This window comes from Antennarius striatus, chromosome 4 (assembly GCF_040054535.1).
Source record: "Antennarius striatus isolate MH-2024 chromosome 4, ASM4005453v1, whole genome shotgun sequence".
NCBI classification, from domain to species: domain Eukaryota; kingdom Metazoa; phylum Chordata; class Actinopteri; order Lophiiformes; family Antennariidae; genus Antennarius; species Antennarius striatus.
In genome coordinates this window covers 12,579,425-12,598,959 of record NC_090779.1, presented here as the reverse complement: position 1 = coordinate 12,598,959, position 19,535 = coordinate 12,579,425, and the positions used below count along the sequence as shown (strand labels likewise).

The 19,535-nt window shown below is 40.1% G+C and overlaps 2 protein-coding genes across 5 annotated transcripts; one reads left to right on the top strand and one right to left on the bottom strand.

The window, feature by feature from the left end:
* The first annotated feature begins 287 nt into the window (after positions 1-287).
* impdh1a (IMP (inosine 5'-monophosphate) dehydrogenase 1a) lies at positions 288-12,343 on the top strand. Of its 4 annotated transcripts, XM_068312871.1 has the most exons (17): positions 288-1,035; positions 1,329-2,465; positions 3,784-3,882; positions 4,402-4,450; positions 6,593-6,694; positions 6,935-7,009; positions 7,108-7,314; positions 7,430-7,517; positions 7,629-7,828; positions 8,065-8,155; positions 8,248-8,343; positions 8,526-8,669; positions 9,356-9,497; positions 9,996-10,139; positions 10,226-10,309; positions 10,620-10,636; positions 10,777-12,338. In XM_068312871.1, exons 2-17 carry the CDS (start codon positions 2,230-2,232, stop codon positions 10,878-10,880), a joined length of 1,878 nt encoding a protein of 625 aa, XP_068168972.1. In that variant the 5' UTR covers positions 288-1,035; positions 1,329-2,229; the 3' UTR covers positions 10,881-12,338. The 4 variants fall into 4 exon arrangements, with proteins under 4 accessions (XP_068168972.1, XP_068168973.1, XP_068168975.1 ...); XM_068312872.1 differs by lacking the exon at positions 10,620-10,636 and having other exon boundaries at positions 10,777-12,343; XM_068312874.1 differs by lacking the exon at positions 288-1,035 and having other exon boundaries at positions 2,326-2,465; positions 4,431-4,450; positions 10,777-12,331.
* A 177-nt stretch (positions 12,344-12,520) lies between these two features.
* prrt4a (proline rich transmembrane protein 4a) lies at positions 12,521-18,009 on the bottom strand. Its single transcript, XM_068312870.1, has 3 exons — positions 17,933-18,009; positions 16,789-17,680; positions 12,521-15,107 (listed from the first exon to the last, which is right to left on the bottom strand). Exons 2-3 carry the CDS (start codon positions 17,600-17,602, stop codon positions 13,003-13,005), a joined length of 2,919 nt encoding a protein of 972 aa, XP_068168971.1. The 5' UTR covers positions 17,603-17,680; positions 17,933-18,009; the 3' UTR covers positions 12,521-13,002.
* Positions 18,010-19,535: the final 1,526 nt, after the last annotated feature.

The following is a 19,535-nucleotide window of genomic DNA, read 5'->3' as shown; positions in this document are numbered from 1 at the left end:
GTGTTTGTCCACTTTGTAACAGCAAAGTTTGTAGATGACAACCAGGCTGTGCTAATTCAAAATACTTCTAAGGTCATGCAAATAGCAGAAGAGCTTGGAAACATGGTCCACCGTGAAACATACTCAGTGATCAAAGTTAAAGAGACAAACCAGGAAAAGATGAGAGAGCTTTATCTCACAGCAATACATTCTGGGGGGGTGGTGGTCAAAGCTGCCTTCTATGACATCCTCAAAAGACAAGAATCCCAGCTAATGGAGAGGCTTGGTATGATTTAAGGTACAGTAGCCAAACATCAAGAATGACTTGTGAGTTCATGGTACTTTTAATTTCATTGTATTTTCCTTCAATTGTTAAATTTTAAGGAAGTGGCCTTCATAACCATCTATAGCAAGATGAGTCAAACACATGTGCGCGCACATGCACACACACACACACACACACACACACACACACACACACACACACACACACACACACATACACACACACACACACACACACATATCCACGCACAAACACACACACACAATAACAATGTTTTATATTTTGTCAACGTGTATGTTTTTAAAACTTGTCATTACCATTTAACTTTTTTTTTCAGATAAACAATTCTGTCTCACCGTGTATTCTTTTTTTAAAATTTTTTTGCACACACAGCATCAGGGTAGTCTGTTGTGTTAGTCCTATGTCTTAATGAACTACAACAACACTTGTTATGAAAGGGAGAAAATTCTTTTTTTGAGAGACAGAGAGAGAGAGAGAGAGAGAGAGAGAGACAGACAGACAGACAGACAGACAGACAGACAGACAGACAGACAGACAGACAGACAGACAGACAGACAGACAGACAGACAGACAGACAGACAGACAGAGAGAGACAGAGGGAGAGGGAGAGAGAGGGAGAGAGGCTAAGAGGCTTTTCTGCTTCCATTCCTCAGTAACTGTCACAAGCAGTCATTCAGTCACCTGCAGATGATGGTGTCGAGGGCATCCCAGGGAACAAATTACTTTCCTGTCCTCAGTTTAATTGACAGGTTTGTTGTTTTTTACTCTTGCACTGACTGATGAGCTGATGATGACAAGCAGAAAAAAACAATTTAGCAACTTTGTTTTCTGACTGGCAATGGTAAATTGTTGTGTATAATTATAAAAGTAATCTCTCTGTGTCTATTAATATTATATATAGGAAAATAGAAAATAATATGTATGATGATTTTGAGATGCATAGTGTGACTTTTAGTTCAGAAAATCAATTACAAGATGTTTCATTTCAAAGTTGTACCTTCAGATGCACATAGACTGTTTGCCTCCCCTCTCTGTCTCAAAGGAGCAACTCTTGCTGCACAACAGTATTCTGGGATTTGACCTCCTCCTCATTCACAGCTCTGTCTCCTTGAGCGCTGCAAAAACACACACCTCTACACCGTGGTAATCCTCCAAGGGGTAAAGTGTGTTCAAGTGTCATCTTGACCCATCCCTCTCTCACTGTTTCTGACTGTCTCACTCCACCCAACACACCCATCTCACCCCACCCCATTCTGCATTAATGCTTCCAATCCTCTTTGTGGGAGAGTGACGTCTGCTACTGTCAGAAACAGAGTTAAGCTAAGCAGCGTTGGGAGAACGAAGGGAAGAGAAACTCAGATAACCAAACAGCACTTCATTCTGGTCCTCTATGGGGATGAATCCCTGCTGCCTAAGCAAGACTTGACTCCACTTCCCCAGCGGCTGCTCATGACTCCGGCTAAGGAACAATCAGGTGCAGTCAACTTCATCAACATATTATCTACAGACTCCGTCCTCCTACCTGAGGCTGTTGAATTCCAGGAAAGAAAGCTGACAAAGTAGAAAACAAATACTCCTTTTAGCAAACAAAAGTATTTTCAGGTCTGCTGCTGCTGCTGCTGCTGCTGCTTCTGTAGCTTCTTTAGATTTTTTTAAAACTGGATTTGAGAAAAAATTGTACTACTGGCCATTTTGTTTCAAGTGGCCACAAAACAGATGGCACGACCACTTCCTCCTATGCCAGGTGTGTCTGGAAAATGTTTGTGTGAGTATGCACTCAAAGAATTGGCTGTTATGAGGTCTTGTACTTGAACAACAATTTGACAGTGTTGTAGTTTGCCTGTTGAGACTGAGTTTATGAAATAAATCAGTCCTTGAAGACTGTCGACCAGAAAGAGAGGGGTTGGGGCACGGTGGAGGTCATAGCCCTGGATTTCCTAGAGATGGAGGGTCATGGTTATGACCGCTTTGGAGATGGAGAGAGGGATAATTACCAAATCGACTACCGGAGGATTGTAGGGGACATGGAACCAGCACAGCCACGAATCTCAAACAGAGATGTGGAACAGCCCCATCCCTACAGTGCTTATGCCCACTCAATGCCACATGGACATGGGCATGAAACTGCAGCCCAGAGATACAGCGCTACTCGTATCCAAGCTGGATACGAACCAGAGAGGTCAGTTTCCTACTCTTGATTGGCCTTTGGCAACTTGGAAAATCCGATAAAAAGAATTTCATTTTTGTGGTATTAATAAAGTTGTTATTGGTCCTCTTCTTTTTAAATTCAAGCCCGTCTCTGATTAGCAGTGATTGTGTGAAGTCTCATATCTCATAAACTTTGTACCTCAAGCAACAGCTGAGATGTTTTCACTTTCTTTTAGCATTGGTTGTGTGCTTTTCCTATCCCATTTATCAGCTATCTGGGTAACCAACCAAATCCTCTTACCTACTGCAGCCTATTGCCGTCATAGGTGTATAGGAGGATGTTTCCTTTTGTTGGCATTTCCTGTCTCCACTCCCAACATTTTTAATAGGATCTGGCTACAAATAAGATAAGACTCAAGAGACACAGACAAAACAACATACATGTTTGGTAGAAGGGATCAGTACTCCCAGCTATAAAAGGTTTACTGTGCACATAAAGTAATAGATAGACAGACAGACAGACAGACAGACAGACAGTGATAGATAGATAGATAGACAGACAGACAGACAGACAGATAGATAGATAGATAGATAGATAGATAGATGGATGGATGGATGGATGGATGGATGGATGGATGGATGGATGGATGGATGGATGGATGGATGGATGGATGGATGGATGGATGGATGGATGGATGGATGGATAGATAGATAGATAGATAGATAGATAGATAGATAGATAGATAGATAGATAGATAGATAGATAGATAGATAGATAGATAGATAGATAGATAGATAGAACGGCCGACCGACAGACCGACAGACAGACAGACAGACAGACAGACAGACAGACAAACAGACAGACAGACAGACAGACAGACAGACAGACAGACAGACAGACAGACAGACAGACAGACAGACAGACAGACAGACAGACAGACAGACAGACAGATACTTTATTAATCCCGGAGTATATTGCACACGTCCACTGCTCAAGCATTACATAATGAACAAACACTGGACAAACACCAGGAGAAAAAGAAACACTGACACCACAGGACATACTACAAGACATACATTACACTAATACACACATGCAGCACCAACAGAACATATACTAAACATTTAGTATGGAGGATAGTATGGAGGATTTGAGGATTCTTTGCACTAGGCAATAAAATATTAATTCAAATATTCAAAACCTGCAACATGAGTCAAGATCAATTCAAATCTAAGAGAGTGCACACGTGAAATCATTGCACATGATAGAAATTTATATTACATTTATTTTCACATTCAGAGTGATACACAGTTTTTGTCATGTGTGCATGTGTATCTTCATTTTCCAGCATGGCAGACTACCTGATTAGTGGAGGCACAGGTTATGTTCCCGATGATGGATTGACAGCACAACAACTCTTTTCAATTGGTGATGGACTCACATACAAGTAAGAACATCTAATGAATACCCCACAGATGTATTTTACCAATTCATTTTATGGCACTGTGCACTTAACTCACTGACACACACAAACATGTGTGCATATGACCACACACAAACACACACTAAATGTTTAGTAATCAGTGGTGTCACATCTGCTTGGGTACTATGTTGAGGATTATAACGAATAATACTTCTTTAAGGATGATGGTGAATGGTGTCACACACATTAAAAGCAGTGTGTGTTTGTGCATGTATTAATGTGTTAATGCTAGTATAGTTTCCTTAATGGAGGCTACATGCAGAGATTCATCACTGTGCAGAAGATAAATGCACAATATTTCAGTGGCTGACAGGCTGACAAATTGTATCTAATGAAAAAAAAAGCCTTTTAGAAATGGCACAGTGATGATGATTATTTTTAATATTGACAACAATTTTATTCACACAATTCATCTCTAGTCCCAAAGTGAGGTGTTTTCATGTTATCCTTTCTGATCAGATCTATGTTTGTATCTCCTCTCAGTGACTTTTTGATCCTCCCTGGTTTCATAGATTTTACTTCTGATGAGGTGGTAAGTATCCTAACATTCAACAGTATAACACAAGCCACATACTGTGAACCCTACCTTGTTATCCAGTACATGGTCTATGCTTTTAGTAATGGGTGTTGTTTTCTGTGAAAAAATATCAACCATTACATTTATATTTTGTATTTTAGTTTCTTTTTTCAGACATCTCCCCACCTATATATTTGAATAAGCTCACTAGAAAACCTCACACTGTCACGCTTTTTAATTCCACCCACTACCTGTCAATCAAGCACCCAACCAATCACAGCGCATCTGCCAAAAGGAATCCCGTGAACAAGAACTCCTGAAAGCATTGTGGAAATGAATAAACAGCTGTCACCACAAAAAATACTCTATTTTCTATTTATTGTTCATTAACATGTAATGCAAACACACTGTACACAAGAAAAAAAAACTATTCTTGTGTACAGTTTTGACCGGCCTCTACCCAAAAGTTCGGGCCGTTTGCCGAGTTAGCTTCACATTTGTCCATGTCTCTCACTTACGGAGCCATTTTGGCTTCGTCAAACGTAGTGGTTTATATTCTTTGATTGTGATAGACCTCACGTTGTCTTGTGGGGTACCCCGATGCTTTATTCACCAGGACCGAACTCACGAAGCCGGCGTCTACCTGGATGGCCGGACCGTAATGCCGAAGCGGCCTTTGTCTTCGTGTTCATCCGTCCCACACACACGGAACTGTTACACCTTCGTCAGACACAGCGGTTTGTTTTCTTATGACAGCGAAGAAAAAAAAGAAAACAAACAAAGTCTGATATTATTGTTTTATTGTGGAATTTCTACTGAGTCCTGCTAGTGTTATTATAACAGACTTCACACCTTCATCACATTTGCAACATCAACAATAACATCCCAAAAAAAGGGGGCTGATGGATAGAAGTCATTGGGCTTGTCAAATTCCCGCATCTCAATGTCAGGGTGTTTTAAATGCATTTTTTGTTTTTCATGTTAGACAGTCCATGGGGGCTAAAAGGTTTCCTTTTACCTTATTTCAGAAAATGTTTCCTAAGCAAAGCACTTCCTTTAGGTTTTGTAACAAATATATTTTTTTATGCTCCTTTAAGCACAGGGCAGTTTGTTAGACTTGCATTGTTTCTCTCCCTGCAGGCTCTGCTGGGAGAGTAAATTAATTTCATGCCTAGGTTACATGGGTTATTGTTGGATAGCAGATGTTCAAAACAGGAACACACCTGCGTCATCCAACACTCAGCAGGTGAATTCAAGTGCAAAACTGACTTTGAGCCTCATTATACAGCAAAATAAATGCAAATTTAGCAGTGCTTGCAAATGCTTTCCTTTTACCTGCTGGTTGCAAAATTTCAGGAGATTGTTTGCAGAAAAATTATGAAATAATAATGAATAAGTTCTCTTCAATATCTGAGAAGTGTTTTCATATTCCCCTATCAAAAATGGAGATTTCTTTTCATGTGTTAAGACATTCAAACAGACTGGGCAAATAGATTGAAAGCTAGTTGCTGTCCAATATGCTGTTACTGCCACTGAGCCTCTTCCCTGCACACTTGATTATGATCATGCTACCACATTGTAGCTGGTATCATTGTAATATTTTCAGTTAGTGTCAATTACAGCTGGAAATAGGTAACAGGAAACAACAAAATACAGTATATGAATTGCACAAACCATTTTGATGCAGAGGCCAAACCAGGAAAATGTTTAGGCCTCCCTAGACATTTTGGGAAATTGGCCCCAAAACATACTGGTACGTCTAAAATGACAGTTGCAAATCCAGTTAAATCTCTCATGAAGGATTTATACACATCACCAAAATTCCCAAAACTCTTTTTCAAAAGCAGCATAGATAGGACACCTTTAAGAGAAACAGCAGAGTCAAAAAGCCTTTCTCCAGACTGTCTACTGCATACAACTGTGGTTGGTGGAGTGTGAGATATGTGAGTCATGGACTTACAACTTGTTAACAGGGTGAAAGAGAAATCGTGCTTCTAGCTTATTTTTGAGGTGTCTTATCTAGGAAAACTATTCCAGAGTATTTTTCTGTGCCTGGCTGATTTGAAGAAAACTGTCATGTAAATATTTAAGTTTAGCTTTAGGTAAAAATCTAACAGTTACCCTGAGATGACGTTTTTATATTTAAATGCATTCTAGGATCTAACCTCTGCACTAACAAGAAAAATAACCCTGAAGACGCCTCTTATTTCATCTCCCATGGATACAGTCACAGAGTCATCGATGGCCATTGCCATGGCAGTGAGTGCAAGCACAGATCAACCTCACACACACACACGCACACACACACACACACGCATGCACGCATGCACGCACACACACACACACACACACACACACACACACACACACACACACACACACACCAAATTGCTCACAGATTTGCATCTTACTCAGAAGTGACGCAAGTAGTGTAGGTCTTTTCTCAGTGTTTTGAATGCTGATTTCTTGTCTCTCATGGCTGTGATTGGCTGATTTCAGTTGATGGGTGGGATTGGAATTATTCACCATAATTGTACTGCTGAAGTTCAGGCGAATGAGGTGCGCAAAGTCAAGGTAGGTTAAAAAAAAACATCTGCAGTATCATCTTTGACATTGCTTTCAGAGTTAAATATTCTTTTGCCACCCAACACTTCTGTTTTTGTTCTTGTCAGAAATTTGAACAGGGCTTCATTACAGACCCGGTGGTCATGAGTCCTCGGCACACAGTTGGGGATGTATTTGAGGCAAAGACACGCCATGGTTTCTCTGGGATACCTGTTACGGAGACTGGCAAAATGGGCAGCAAGCTAGTCGGCATAGTCACATCTAGAGACATAGACTTTCTGTCTGAGAAAGACCACGACAGACCCCTGGAGGAGGTGACAGTCTATCTGATGTGCCAATGTGTGCACAGAGAAAATAATATACCCAATAATAATAGGATGTCAAATACTTGTACGTCACAGTTTTAATCAATCTAATATTTTGATTCAGGCAATGACTAAGAGAGAAGATTTAGTTGTCGCACCTGCTGGAGTCACACTAAAAGAAGCTAATGATATACTGCAACGCAGCAAAAAAGGTAAGGCTGTAATCAGTCAACTGACTGTTCAAAAAAATAAACAGGATTTAGACTGAGTCAGCTGACACCCTTCATAACTTTGTTTCACTTCTTTTATGATGTGACTCACAGGTAAGCTTCCCATAGTGAATGACAGCGATGAGCTGGTTGCCATCATTGCGAGGACTGACTTGAAGAAGAACAGGGATTACCCGCTGGCTTCCAAGGACTCGCGCAAACAGCTGCTGTGTGGAGCTGCTATTGGAACAAGGGAAGACGACAAACACAGACTGGACCTCCTCATGCAGGCCGGGGTGGATGTCATTGTCCTGGTAGGTTCTTTTCAGAGCTTTATCAGTTACTGATTTGATTCTGATGCTGTAGCACTATTCTGTCTGACAAATCATAAAATCTCTTGATGCAGGTAGAATGAATGTACTGAACTGGGTTAACTCTTGAGTCTTTTCAATTATACATATATTTGCTGTTTTAAATATAATGCACTTTGCACAACCTTCAGTATGCATATGTGTAGTTGTAGTCTGAATTAATGCTCCTTTATTTACAGGATTCCTCTCAGGGAAACTCTGTTTATCAAATAAACATGATACACTACATCAAACAGAAATATCCTGAACTACAGGTGGTTGGAGGAAATGGTACGCTTTCCTTTTGTGCCAGAGAAATTCCTTGCTTTTGTGTTGTGAAAACAGTAACCTTGTTTCTCTTCCATACGCATGTGTCTCTGTAGTGGTGACAGCTGCTCAAGCAAAAAACCTCATAGATGCTGGTGTAGATGCCCTAAGGGTGGGCATGGGTTGTGGCTCTATCTGTATCACTCAAGAAGGTATGATTATTAATGAAACACTGCCTCCCTTCCCAGATTAGTGATTATAGTTTGAAAAGCAGATTCAAACAATGCTAACTGTTTAATGCTTTCATTTTAAACAGGGAACATAACAATGCATCGGTTTCAGCTGTATTCGCTATTTTTTCTGCCAATTGTCCACATTGTACATTTGTTCATAGTGATGGCATGCGGTAGGCCCCAGGGTACATCGGTGTACAAGGTTGCCGAATATGCCCGACGTTTTGGAGTACCAGTAATCGCTGATGGTGGCATTCAGACTGTGGGTCATGTGGTGAAGGCTCTCGCCTTGGGAGCATCCACAGGTAGAGAAAGTTCTCATTCTCTTGGATCATTCAGTTAAACCCTCTAAGATGGCTTCAAGGGGTCTTCCACTTGTTAAAAACATTGATAAAATCCCTCCTAGCTACCTTTCCCCCAAGAAAAATGTGATGTATTGCCATATATGCTGTTCTACATGCTGGAAATACAGTTGACCATCATGTTCTTCTAATGATTAAATACTAATTTATTTTCATAGTATTTTTCTATCACAAGTATAGAGTTGAGATTGAACCTCAGATTGTGTGAGTGACAATGGCCTTAATTTTACAAAATGCGGTCAACTATCGAGACAATTTTGTATTATGTTGTCAATCCATCTTGCTCCTTGTAAACGGCAATCTGTCTCAAAATTGTTTAGAGTGACATTATTAAATGTGACACTGTCAGGATTACATTTATTATTTATGTAGTTTCTGAAGGTGCCAGAACCTGTCTGCCACCGATTTTTGCACACTAGTTATAAAAGATCATATAAGGTCATATGAAAAAACATATTTAAATCATCTAGAGTTTCTAACACTGTTCTAAGAACCTTTCTTTGATGGAGTATTGGTTTTTCTGTTTTTGACTGTGAATTAAGGTGGATGGATCTCTTTGTTGTTTTGTGCATTTTGATCTTATGGTTCCAATAACTTCTTTATATGTCGTGTTATTTTTCCTTCTCTAGTTATGATGGGATCATTGCTCGCAGCAACCACAGAAGCTCCAGGAGAATATTTCTTTTCAGATGGTGTGCGTTTGAAAAAGTACAGGGGTATGGGGTCCTTAGATGCCATGGAGAAAAATAACAGCCAGAAACGTTACTTCAGGTGAGGGATAACAAATATCCTTTGCAGTACATGTATGAAACCCAACAAAAAAACCCGACCAAACTACAGTGTGCCCTCGTTACTCGTGGTTAATGCATTCCAGGAACCACACGCGAATAACAAATTCCACGATATAGCGACAAACTATTTATCTTATTATTTACGGTAATTTAAACGTTTATGAACCCTGCCAATACTGATATTAAACCACCTTCTATCTGTATTGCCTTTTCCCACACTCTTATCGACTGTTTAAAGCACTTTTGTGTCTCACGCAAGTCCGAGACTCACGGGACGTAGCGCACTTCCAGATTCCATCAGCCAATAGAATGCGCGTACGGTATCATGTGACTTCCTACCAAAAATCCGAAATGAGGTGAAGTGGCACGTGTTGATGCGCAAATGCGTGAGGGCATACTGTATACAGTAATTGTGTAATTGTTTCAGCATCAGATAGTGACATAAAAAACTCTTGTGAGTTTTTTTTTTTCCGTGCAGTGAGGGAGATAAAGTGAAGGTTGCTCAGGGTGTCTCAGGATCAGTACAAGACAAAGGTTCGATCCATAAATTTGTTCCTTACCTCATTGCTGGAATCCAGCATGGCTGTCAGGACATTGGAGCCAAGAGTCTGTCCATTTTACGGTACATGTGAACCCCCCCCCCACCCAAAAAATAAGTTTCAATTGTGCTAGGATGTTCGACTCATGAGCTGCATGTCCTTGTTCAAGGTCAATGATGTACTGTGGAGAACTGAAGTTTGAAAAGAGAACCATGTCTGCTCAGATGGAGGGAGGAGTCCATGGCCTCCACTCGTAAGTCTAACCTCTGTTTAACTCTCGACTTCTGATTCTTCTCGGTATTCTTGTACTTTTTCTTACTCTATAAGTCTACTATTCTGTATACCTTCTATCTTAGTACATTTTGGTTTTCCTCTCGGAATTTAATTAAAGTTGTTTTTTTTTTTTAATTTGTGGCACTTTGTAACAGCAAAGACACAATATGTGTCCAAACTTCACCTGTATTCAATGTCTGTCAGAACCCTTGACTAACAAATAGAATATAATTGGATTCATCAAAATTGTCTTCTCTCTTCCTCCTTTCTTACCCATGCTATCATATTAGATATTCTTTTGTGCCATGTAAGTACATCATTGTGGTTATCATACCTCCATCTGTGCTTCTTCCATTCATTCATTTTCAACTAGGGCTGACCTTATTGTAATGAAATATCAACAAAATACAGGAAAGACTTAATCTCCTCTTTCTTTTCCTTGTGTAGTTATGAAAAGCGGCTTTACTGAGGCGGGTGGAAGAGGAAACACGCTATCAGGGCCTAGTGTCCCAAGCCCAGCAGTTATGAGTGGATGCACTGGGCGTGTATGATCAAACTACCAACAGCAAGCTGTTGTTGCTGTACAGCATACTGACCATCTTGATCTTGTCTGTCCCATTTCTGACCCCTTTGAAGACAGATGAAACAAAACACTCTAAACTCTACAGATCAAGAGCCAAATTGCCCTCTTTGGCCAAGCTTTGACAAAGAAGAAGAAAAAGGAGTAGTAGAAGAAGTTTTATTATTACATACAATTATACATAGCACAATGTAGTACAATGCATTTGAGCCATCCCTGTGGAATTCAGAATCTCATATATGTGTGGGCCTCTGTTTCACTCTGTACAGAAGTGCATATACTGTATTGACTGTATTAGGAAATGACGCAATTTGAAAAAGACAGTAATATGCTTTTCATGGATAATCTTAATTGCTTAACAGGTATTTCCTTAAAAGGCAAGATGTAAAATACAAACATTAAAAACTTCAAGACAGCTCTATGTTAATAATGAAATCAGATTCTAAAACTTTGAAATCACTTAAAATGTGTTCAAATGTACGTTCAAATATTAAAAGCTTGCAAACTTGTGCACTGAACCACAATGAAATATACAGAATAATTAATATGGTAAAACAATGCTGTCATTATTTTCTTTCTACATTGTTTGTTTTTAGTTCAGTCAAAAATCAATGCAGTAAGAAAATAATTGTCACTAATGCACTGATTTTTTAACATAAAGGTTATATGGATGGATGCTCGGATATGGTTATCTTGTAATGTCACCCACAGTCAGTGAGATATTAGTACGTACTGTACTGTTGTGGAGACCAAAGTTTAGTATCAGCCTTAATTCCTTTATCTTTCATACAGTTGGGCTCTTTAGGGAACAATCATTTTCCACTGTTCTTATTGGTATATAACATACTGAATAACCATATGATTGAGAACATGAGTAAAAAAAAAGACAGGTTTTTCATTTCTCATATCTAATTATAATTAATCAACTCATAATTTCAGTCAGAGTACAAATAAGTCTTAATCACATTTGACTGACATAACATGACCTTCCACAATTTACTTTAGCAAAATACATAACACATGAGTAGTACATAATATTTGTATGTACTGTAATGTCATTGTTATTCCTCAATTCATTAAGGCTCACTACAAAAGAAAAGGTGAGTCAATGACAACAATGTAGGAAATTGGTGTGTTAGGTTAGCAACAATCCTTTACTACATTAGATTTCTATTTTTATTGAATTGTGGAGAGAAAAAAATTATGAATCAGTTTTAATTGACTTTATTTATTTTTTTGGGAATAACTCAATGTCTTTGGAATTACATATGTTCCACTATTCACTATGATGTGATAACAATACATTGAATTAGACCTATTGTAAATGGTAGGATTTGAAAATTACCAAAACTATATTTGGTGTCTTCCATGACACAACCTATGACCTAGGAATTAAAAAACATGTTTATTACATTAGTGTTCATTAAAGTGTTGCCATGGGGAACAGGATGTTTTGTTTAGCATTTGCATATCATATCTCATGAAATGTTTGAACTTGACTCTGTGTGTGTGTGTGTGTGTGTGCGTGCGTGCGTGCATGCGTGCGTGTGTGTGTGCATGTAAAACAAAATACAGTGTGCCCTCGTACATCTGCGCATTAACACTATGTGACTTCATCTCATCGCAGATTTTTGATAGACAGTCACGTGATACCGTACATTCTATCGGCTGACAGCTTCCAGAAGTGCGCTACGTTCTGTGAGACCTGGATTTCCATGAGACACAAAAATCAATAATAAGTCAATAAGCGAGTTGGAGGAGGTAATACAGATAGATGGTGGTTTAATACTAGTATGGGGAGTGTTCATAAACGTTTAAATAACCGTAAATAATAAGATAAATAGTTTGTTGCTATATCGTGGAATTTGCGTGTGATTCCTGCATTAACCGCTAGTCACGAGGGTGCACTGTAGTTATATTTTGTACTTATAGTAAAAATAGAAAATAAGTTGGGTCTACACATTAATGCCCACTCCCAGATCAGATTCAGCTGTTTAATTAATATTGCGTAATGGAATTTGTGTATCTAATCAGAATATTATTTTTCTGTTCAATGACATGTGCCTTCCAATTGGAGCTGATCTTATATAATTCTACAATTCAATAGTGTCACTGCAAACACTCAGAGCATCAATTTGTTTGCACACATTTACAAACTCAGCCTGTACAGCGAGATCCCATTCTAGTTGTTTGCTTGCACTCAAATGTTTAGTGCCTTCCAACTGACCAGTTCCATGGTTGTTGGGAGAGACTAAGCTTAGGGTCCGGTAATGCCTGTGGTAAGAAAGGTGGGGAATTGCTCGTGGAAGACTGCTATGAACAAAGTTTTGACCTCTGTTGACCCATGAATGTGCCCGCAGCTTTGCCTTCTCCTTGGGATTGCTGCACAAATCCTGAGTTGAGCCAGTGACACTCCCCTTCCAATCCAAATGCTCTGGTGACAATGGTAGCTTGCTGTGAGATGTTACAGAGACATTTGCCTGAGAAGGTCTTGAGCTGGTAAAACCATTATGTTGATCCACATTATCACATGAAGAACTATGATAAAGGGCGTTTTCGACAAACCTAGGCTCTTGTTTTGAAAATTTTTGGCTTGAAGAACTCAAAGAAGTACTTGAAGAAGCATGAAAAGGTTTGGGCAAAGCAAAGATACTGTGAGAGAAAAGGGTTTCACTGAACAGAGCCTGGTCAATGCTTTGTGATAGGTTTATAGGAGATGGTGGCTGAAGGTCCATAGTAGAATCAGGATCCAGTTTCAGGCTGTCAAGCGATGATAGCTGAGACTCATAATTTTCATGGTTGTGAGGTGGACTTGATGATTTGGGCAATGGCAATAATGTGCTCTGGGTTTGGCTGGACTTGGGGACACAGTTGAGGCCATTTCCAAGAGGTTCCTCTATTGAGAAAAGAGGAAGTGCCTCAGATTGTCCCTTGGTGATGACATCACAGACCACAACCTTCTCCTGCTTACTTTGACACAAGGAATCATGAAAGGAGAGGACAGAAGAATTTACACCTGCCTGGGAGGTCAAGGTGACTACTTGTGAGGGGGAGCTGCAGGAAAGGCGCGACCAAGATCCTGGCCGAGGTTGAGTTATATTATTCATGGGGGAACTATTGTGACAGAACAGAGGATGTGTACCAATTAGAGACAAGCTTAGGCACACCCCAATTTCACAGAGCCTGCAGCCCACCTGGTACACCCACCATGGCCAAGGTTGGAACCCATAGCCATCCACTCCTCCAAAACCAAGAAAATGCAGGATCCCATAAAGTTGCAGACCTCCATACCCTAGTAAACACAGTGAAGCCCCAACTCCAGCTCCTGCTGCCCTACCCCAGTCTTCCACTTTGGCAAAGGGGCAACTTGCAGGTTGCATCCTTTCAGGAGATCCTCCACTCTCTCCATTGTCATTCAGTCTGTAAATGTGTTTTGTGTTGACTTTTATTAAGCAGTAAAATATAAGGTAGGAGCATGAGAGAAAGATGGCGAGACATACAAACACACTCTGAGGGAATATCAGGATAAAAATGGGGAGGCCTTTAAAGAACTGTATCATGCCACTACACCCCAAAGAGACTATAAAATGTACCAAGGACATACACAGCAACAGGCAAGGCTTAGGCAAGCCTGGGAATGAGGTAAAATTAGCAACTGTAAGATGCATACGTGAGCACAAGGACAGAAGCAGGATGGCCAGGGAGAAGGCTGAAATCAAACAAGGGGAGGGAAGCTCAGATAGGAGGACAGAATACAGAAAAGGAAGACGGTCTTGATGACTGTAAGCATCATAAAGCAAATTAAAAGCTTGTATCCCAGTAAATGTCAGGAGGAGAAAGTGCAGCAGTGTGAGGTATGGGATTCCTGGGGGGCAGCGCAGGGGTAGACCTAACAAGCAGACCACAGAGATGAGGCCAAATCCTGTGAAGACAGTCCCCAGGCCATAGATGTGTATTTCCCAGGCAAATCCCCATGTGGCAAGGGCAGAGTTCCAGTCTGAATATAGAGGGACAAAAAAGGCAGGGCTGTGAGCCAGAGAGGGAAGGAGGGCCTCATCTGGAATAAAATCATCTGGGTAGGTGGGAGCCCATGACAGGTTTGATGCTTTGCAGGGTATGGCAGTTGTAACCAGGTTCTCATCAAGCCATAGTGTGCCACCAGTCTTTGAGACAAGCAGATCATCATCATTGGAGTTATCTGTGCACATCAAACATGACACAACCAAGTTAACTGTTGAGCCAGCAAAGAACCAGAATGTAAATACAGACATAACTATATATATATATATATATATATATATATATATATATATATATATATATATATATATATATATATATATATATATATATATATATATATATATATATATATATATATATATATATATATATATATATATATATATTTAAATATTGCTTTTCATGCTAAAAATGACAATGAAAGAATTCCATGCAAACAAATCAAGCTGGCCTAGTAATCATGAGTATGTTATCATGCTGATGATGGCATTTGGATCAAGACCCTGATGTGACCAAAATACAGTCTCACATTGTTGTGAGGATGGCTCTGTACTTTAGGTATTAGTGAGCAGCTTTAATAATATTAATCTTCAGATGGAATGAAAACAATAAAGAACAATGAACACAAATCAAGTTAAATATAGGCGACCTTTATTGTCCAAAAAGTCCAGTAGAGAGTCTGTTATATGTGAAGGTAATCCCTGATCAAATAATGTGAACTTCTAACTGGGAATGCCTAACTGGGTCACAGAGAGAGCTGCAGTATGAGCGAACGGTTTGTGTGTGTGTGTGTGTGTGTGTGTGTGTGTGTGTGTGTGTGTGTGTGTGTGTGTGTGTGTGTGTGTGTGTGTGTGTGTGTGTGTGTGTGTGTGTGTGTGTGTTTGTGTGTAGCAGATACAGAGAGATGGTTTCTGATTAGCCATTATTGACCTCATTGCTGCTCTCATTTTGTGTGGCTATTATTAAGCATGGTAAAAATGTGCTAAAAACTTTGAGTTTAATTCCTTCTACAAGAATCTGCAGAGGTATCTGTTATACTTGGCTGATTGCATAAGCAATAAATAATGTAAGCAACTCGTTTTCTAGTGAAACAAGGTGCAGAATGAGTTGCCAGGATCCACCAGAATAAGTGATTCTACTGGTTACAAATGGGATGTGTCCTATTTCTTTTTCACACCCGCCCTTAGCAGGGAAGTGCCAGTTCGAAAAGAACAAAGAAACTTACTATGCAATTTGGAATGCTCATTGTGTTCAGTACAAATAGACAAATAAATACATCAATACAGACATAAATTAATAAGTAACATGTTAGTGCTCTTATCACACAGATTATACATTAAGATAACATCTAGAAGTTACTCCAAAAAAATGCTGAAAATTGTGTCTGATGTTAAATGCTGAGATGACTTTACAAACAAAAGAAAAATTGTCACACATTTCTGTTGAAAGATCTCCCCTCCATATGAATGTAGACACAACACATCATTTGCTTAGACAAGTGTGTGCCATTGTGGGGGTGTTCATTACAAATACTGAGCTGAAGAGTAAACCACATTTTCAGCAACCTTTGTAAATTTGTTAGCCTGGTTGTAGGAAAATCATAGATTCTTTCTAAATGACTAAGAGAGGTCAGGGAAATATTTAAAGAATTAAAAACTTCAGGGACTAAAGTGGAGCAAACTGTTTTATTGTGTTTCTGTCAGCATAGTCACACATACTGTAATTAAAAAAGTCTTGAAAAAAATCACATTCAAAATGGGTTCCACATTACAAATCCTACCATTTGCAATGGGTCTTAAGTTTGAACTGCAATTGATGAGGTAAAAAACATACTGCTTTGAAGGAAGGACTCTTACCTGCATCTTCCTCCATGTTCATCACTTCTGTTTGTAGATTACCATCTGTATTATCAATCAATCCATCTCCAGGTTTCTCTGGGGAAATTCTGTCTTGTGTACTTCCTTGTGTAATAACAGAAGGACGTGTTGCCAAGTCCCAACTGCTGGTGGCCATTGTTGGAGTTGGATGAAGAGGCCCCTGCTCAGATCCAACAAACAGTGGTGTAGTGGAGTAATCAGTTTGATTTGAGCCATGTAGAAGAGAAGATAAACTTCTATGTGCCTTTTTATTCTGCAAGTCTGGGAAGGCTAGCTGGTTCTCCCTACTTTGTATAGATTGCAATGAAGATCCTGTCCTGGTTTCAGGTTGCTGATATATTAAAATCTGCTGTCGCTTTGTGGATGAATTCCCCTCCGAGGTCACTTCATCTTCAGTTGTATCTGAGGATCTGAATATAATGTGTTCCTTCTCATTAGGGTACATCAGAGAAGTCTCTGATCTGACCTGTAAACCACCATATTCACCAATCAAATCTTGTCTATCTGGCTCCTCAAATGATGATATTGGCCAGCTAAAAATCTGAGCCAGGTAGTTAGCATCCCCATTTCCAATACTGGAACTCCCCACAACTAAACCAGAACTACTGGGTTTCTGTGATGGCCCTGCGAAGTGCTGCACTGGTGTGTCATGATCTGGTTGTTGGACCTCTTTGACATCCTTTCCAATAATGGCTCTGACTTGAAGAGAGAGTAGTCGGAAGGTAGAGAGAAGAAGGTAAAGATTCCACGTTGAGAACATGGCAAGGGTCTGCAAACTCCACTGCAATATCATATGGTGCACATTTTGAGAATATTATCCAGTCATACGTTTTGATGGACCTAGAAACTCAGGTTTCTGAGGATCTCATGCCTAAAAACACAAGAGAAAGAATGGGAGAAATCACATTCAAGACATCATCAAGTCAGATATTGGATATCTGCTTTAATTTCTGCATGTGTTTTCAATGATGAAATTCAAATAACCTATCAAACCCTATAGCCTATATCCTTCTCATAATGTCCTGTGTCATACACACAATAAAAGCATAGTGCAACGATTCATAAGGACAGACATTAATAACAGAAATGCTTTCCTATTGCTGGTTTGTTTTAGCTTTCTTACCTCATCAGCAGCCCACTCTGCTGCAGCCAGCTCATCCAAATGCTGCTCTGTGTTGCTGCATGCCTGCAGTCTTGTCGAGTACTGCTCTATGTCCTTTCATACACTCTGTGCTGTGCCCCTCTTTTCTCTATCAGACAGTCGACACATGGGACAGACCACACCTACTCGAGACAACCCCCGCTGTCCCACACTGTGCCGCTGCACTGATTTGACACTAGTTTTACTGTTAAGACATTCTAATTCTCCTATAAGAATGAGTTTTTGTTTGTAACTCTGTGTTCAGTATATCTCTCCTATGTTTGCATAGGAACCTTATGTCTAATTCTGTTTCGTGTGTACACTCACAAATATCCCTCTGGTGGCATTTAGTATGCCTGTGTATAACGGAATGGAAATGAAAAGGGTGATGCATAAATATCTCACATGTGCCAATGACCAAACAGCCAATATCCTTTATTAAAGTAACAAGTTATTTATATATGCTATTTTGTGCAACTTACAACTTCTTCTTCTTTTCCTTTCGGCTTTTCCCTTCAGGGGTCGCCACAGTGAATCAATTTCCTCCATCTAGCCCTGTCCTTTGAATCCTCTTCTCTCACACCAACTACCTTCATGTCTTCCCTCACTACATCCATAAACCTCCTCTTTGGTCTTCCTCTAGGCCTCCTGCCTGGCAGTTCAAAACTCAACATCCGTCTACCAATATGTTCACTATCTCTCCTCTGGACATGTCCAAACCATCTCAGTCTGGCCTCTCTCACTTTATCTCCAAAACTTCTAAAATGTGCTGTCCCTCTGATGTACTCATTCCTGATCCTATCCTTCCTGGTCACTGCCAGAGAGAACCTCAGCATCTTCATCTCTGCTACCTCCAGCTCTCTCTCCTGTCTTTTCTTCAGTGACACTGTCTCTAGACCAAACAACATCGCTGGTCTCACCACAGTTTTGTACACCTTTCCTTTCATTTTACCTGAAACTCTTCTATCACACATCACACCTGACACCTTCCTCCATCCGTTCCATCCTGCCTGTACACGCTTCTTCACCTCTTTTCCACACTCTCCATTGCTCTGGACTGTTGAGCCTAAGTACTTAAAATCCTCCACCTTCTTGATCTCTTCTCCCTGTAACCTCACTCTTCCACTTGGGTTCCTCTCATTCACACACATGTACTCTGTCTTACTGCGGCTAACCTTCATTCCTCTCCTTTCCAGGACAAACCTCCACCTCTCTAGCTTCTCCTCCACCTGTTCCCTGCTCTCACTACAGATCACAATGTCATCTGCAAACATCATAGTCCATGGAGATTCCTGTCTAACCTCGTCTGTCAGCCTGTCCATCACCATAGCGAACAAGAAGGGGCTCAGAGCTGATCCCTGATGCAGTCCCACCTCCACCTTGAACTCCTCTGTCACACCTACAGCACACCTCACCACTGTCTTACAGTCCTCATACATGTCCTGCACTGCTCTGACATACTTCTCTGCCACTCCAGACTTCCTCATACAATACCACAGTTCCTCTCTGGGCACCCTGTCGTAAGCTTTCTCCAGATCTACAAAAACACAATGCAGCTCCCTCTGGCCTTCTCTGTACTTCTCTA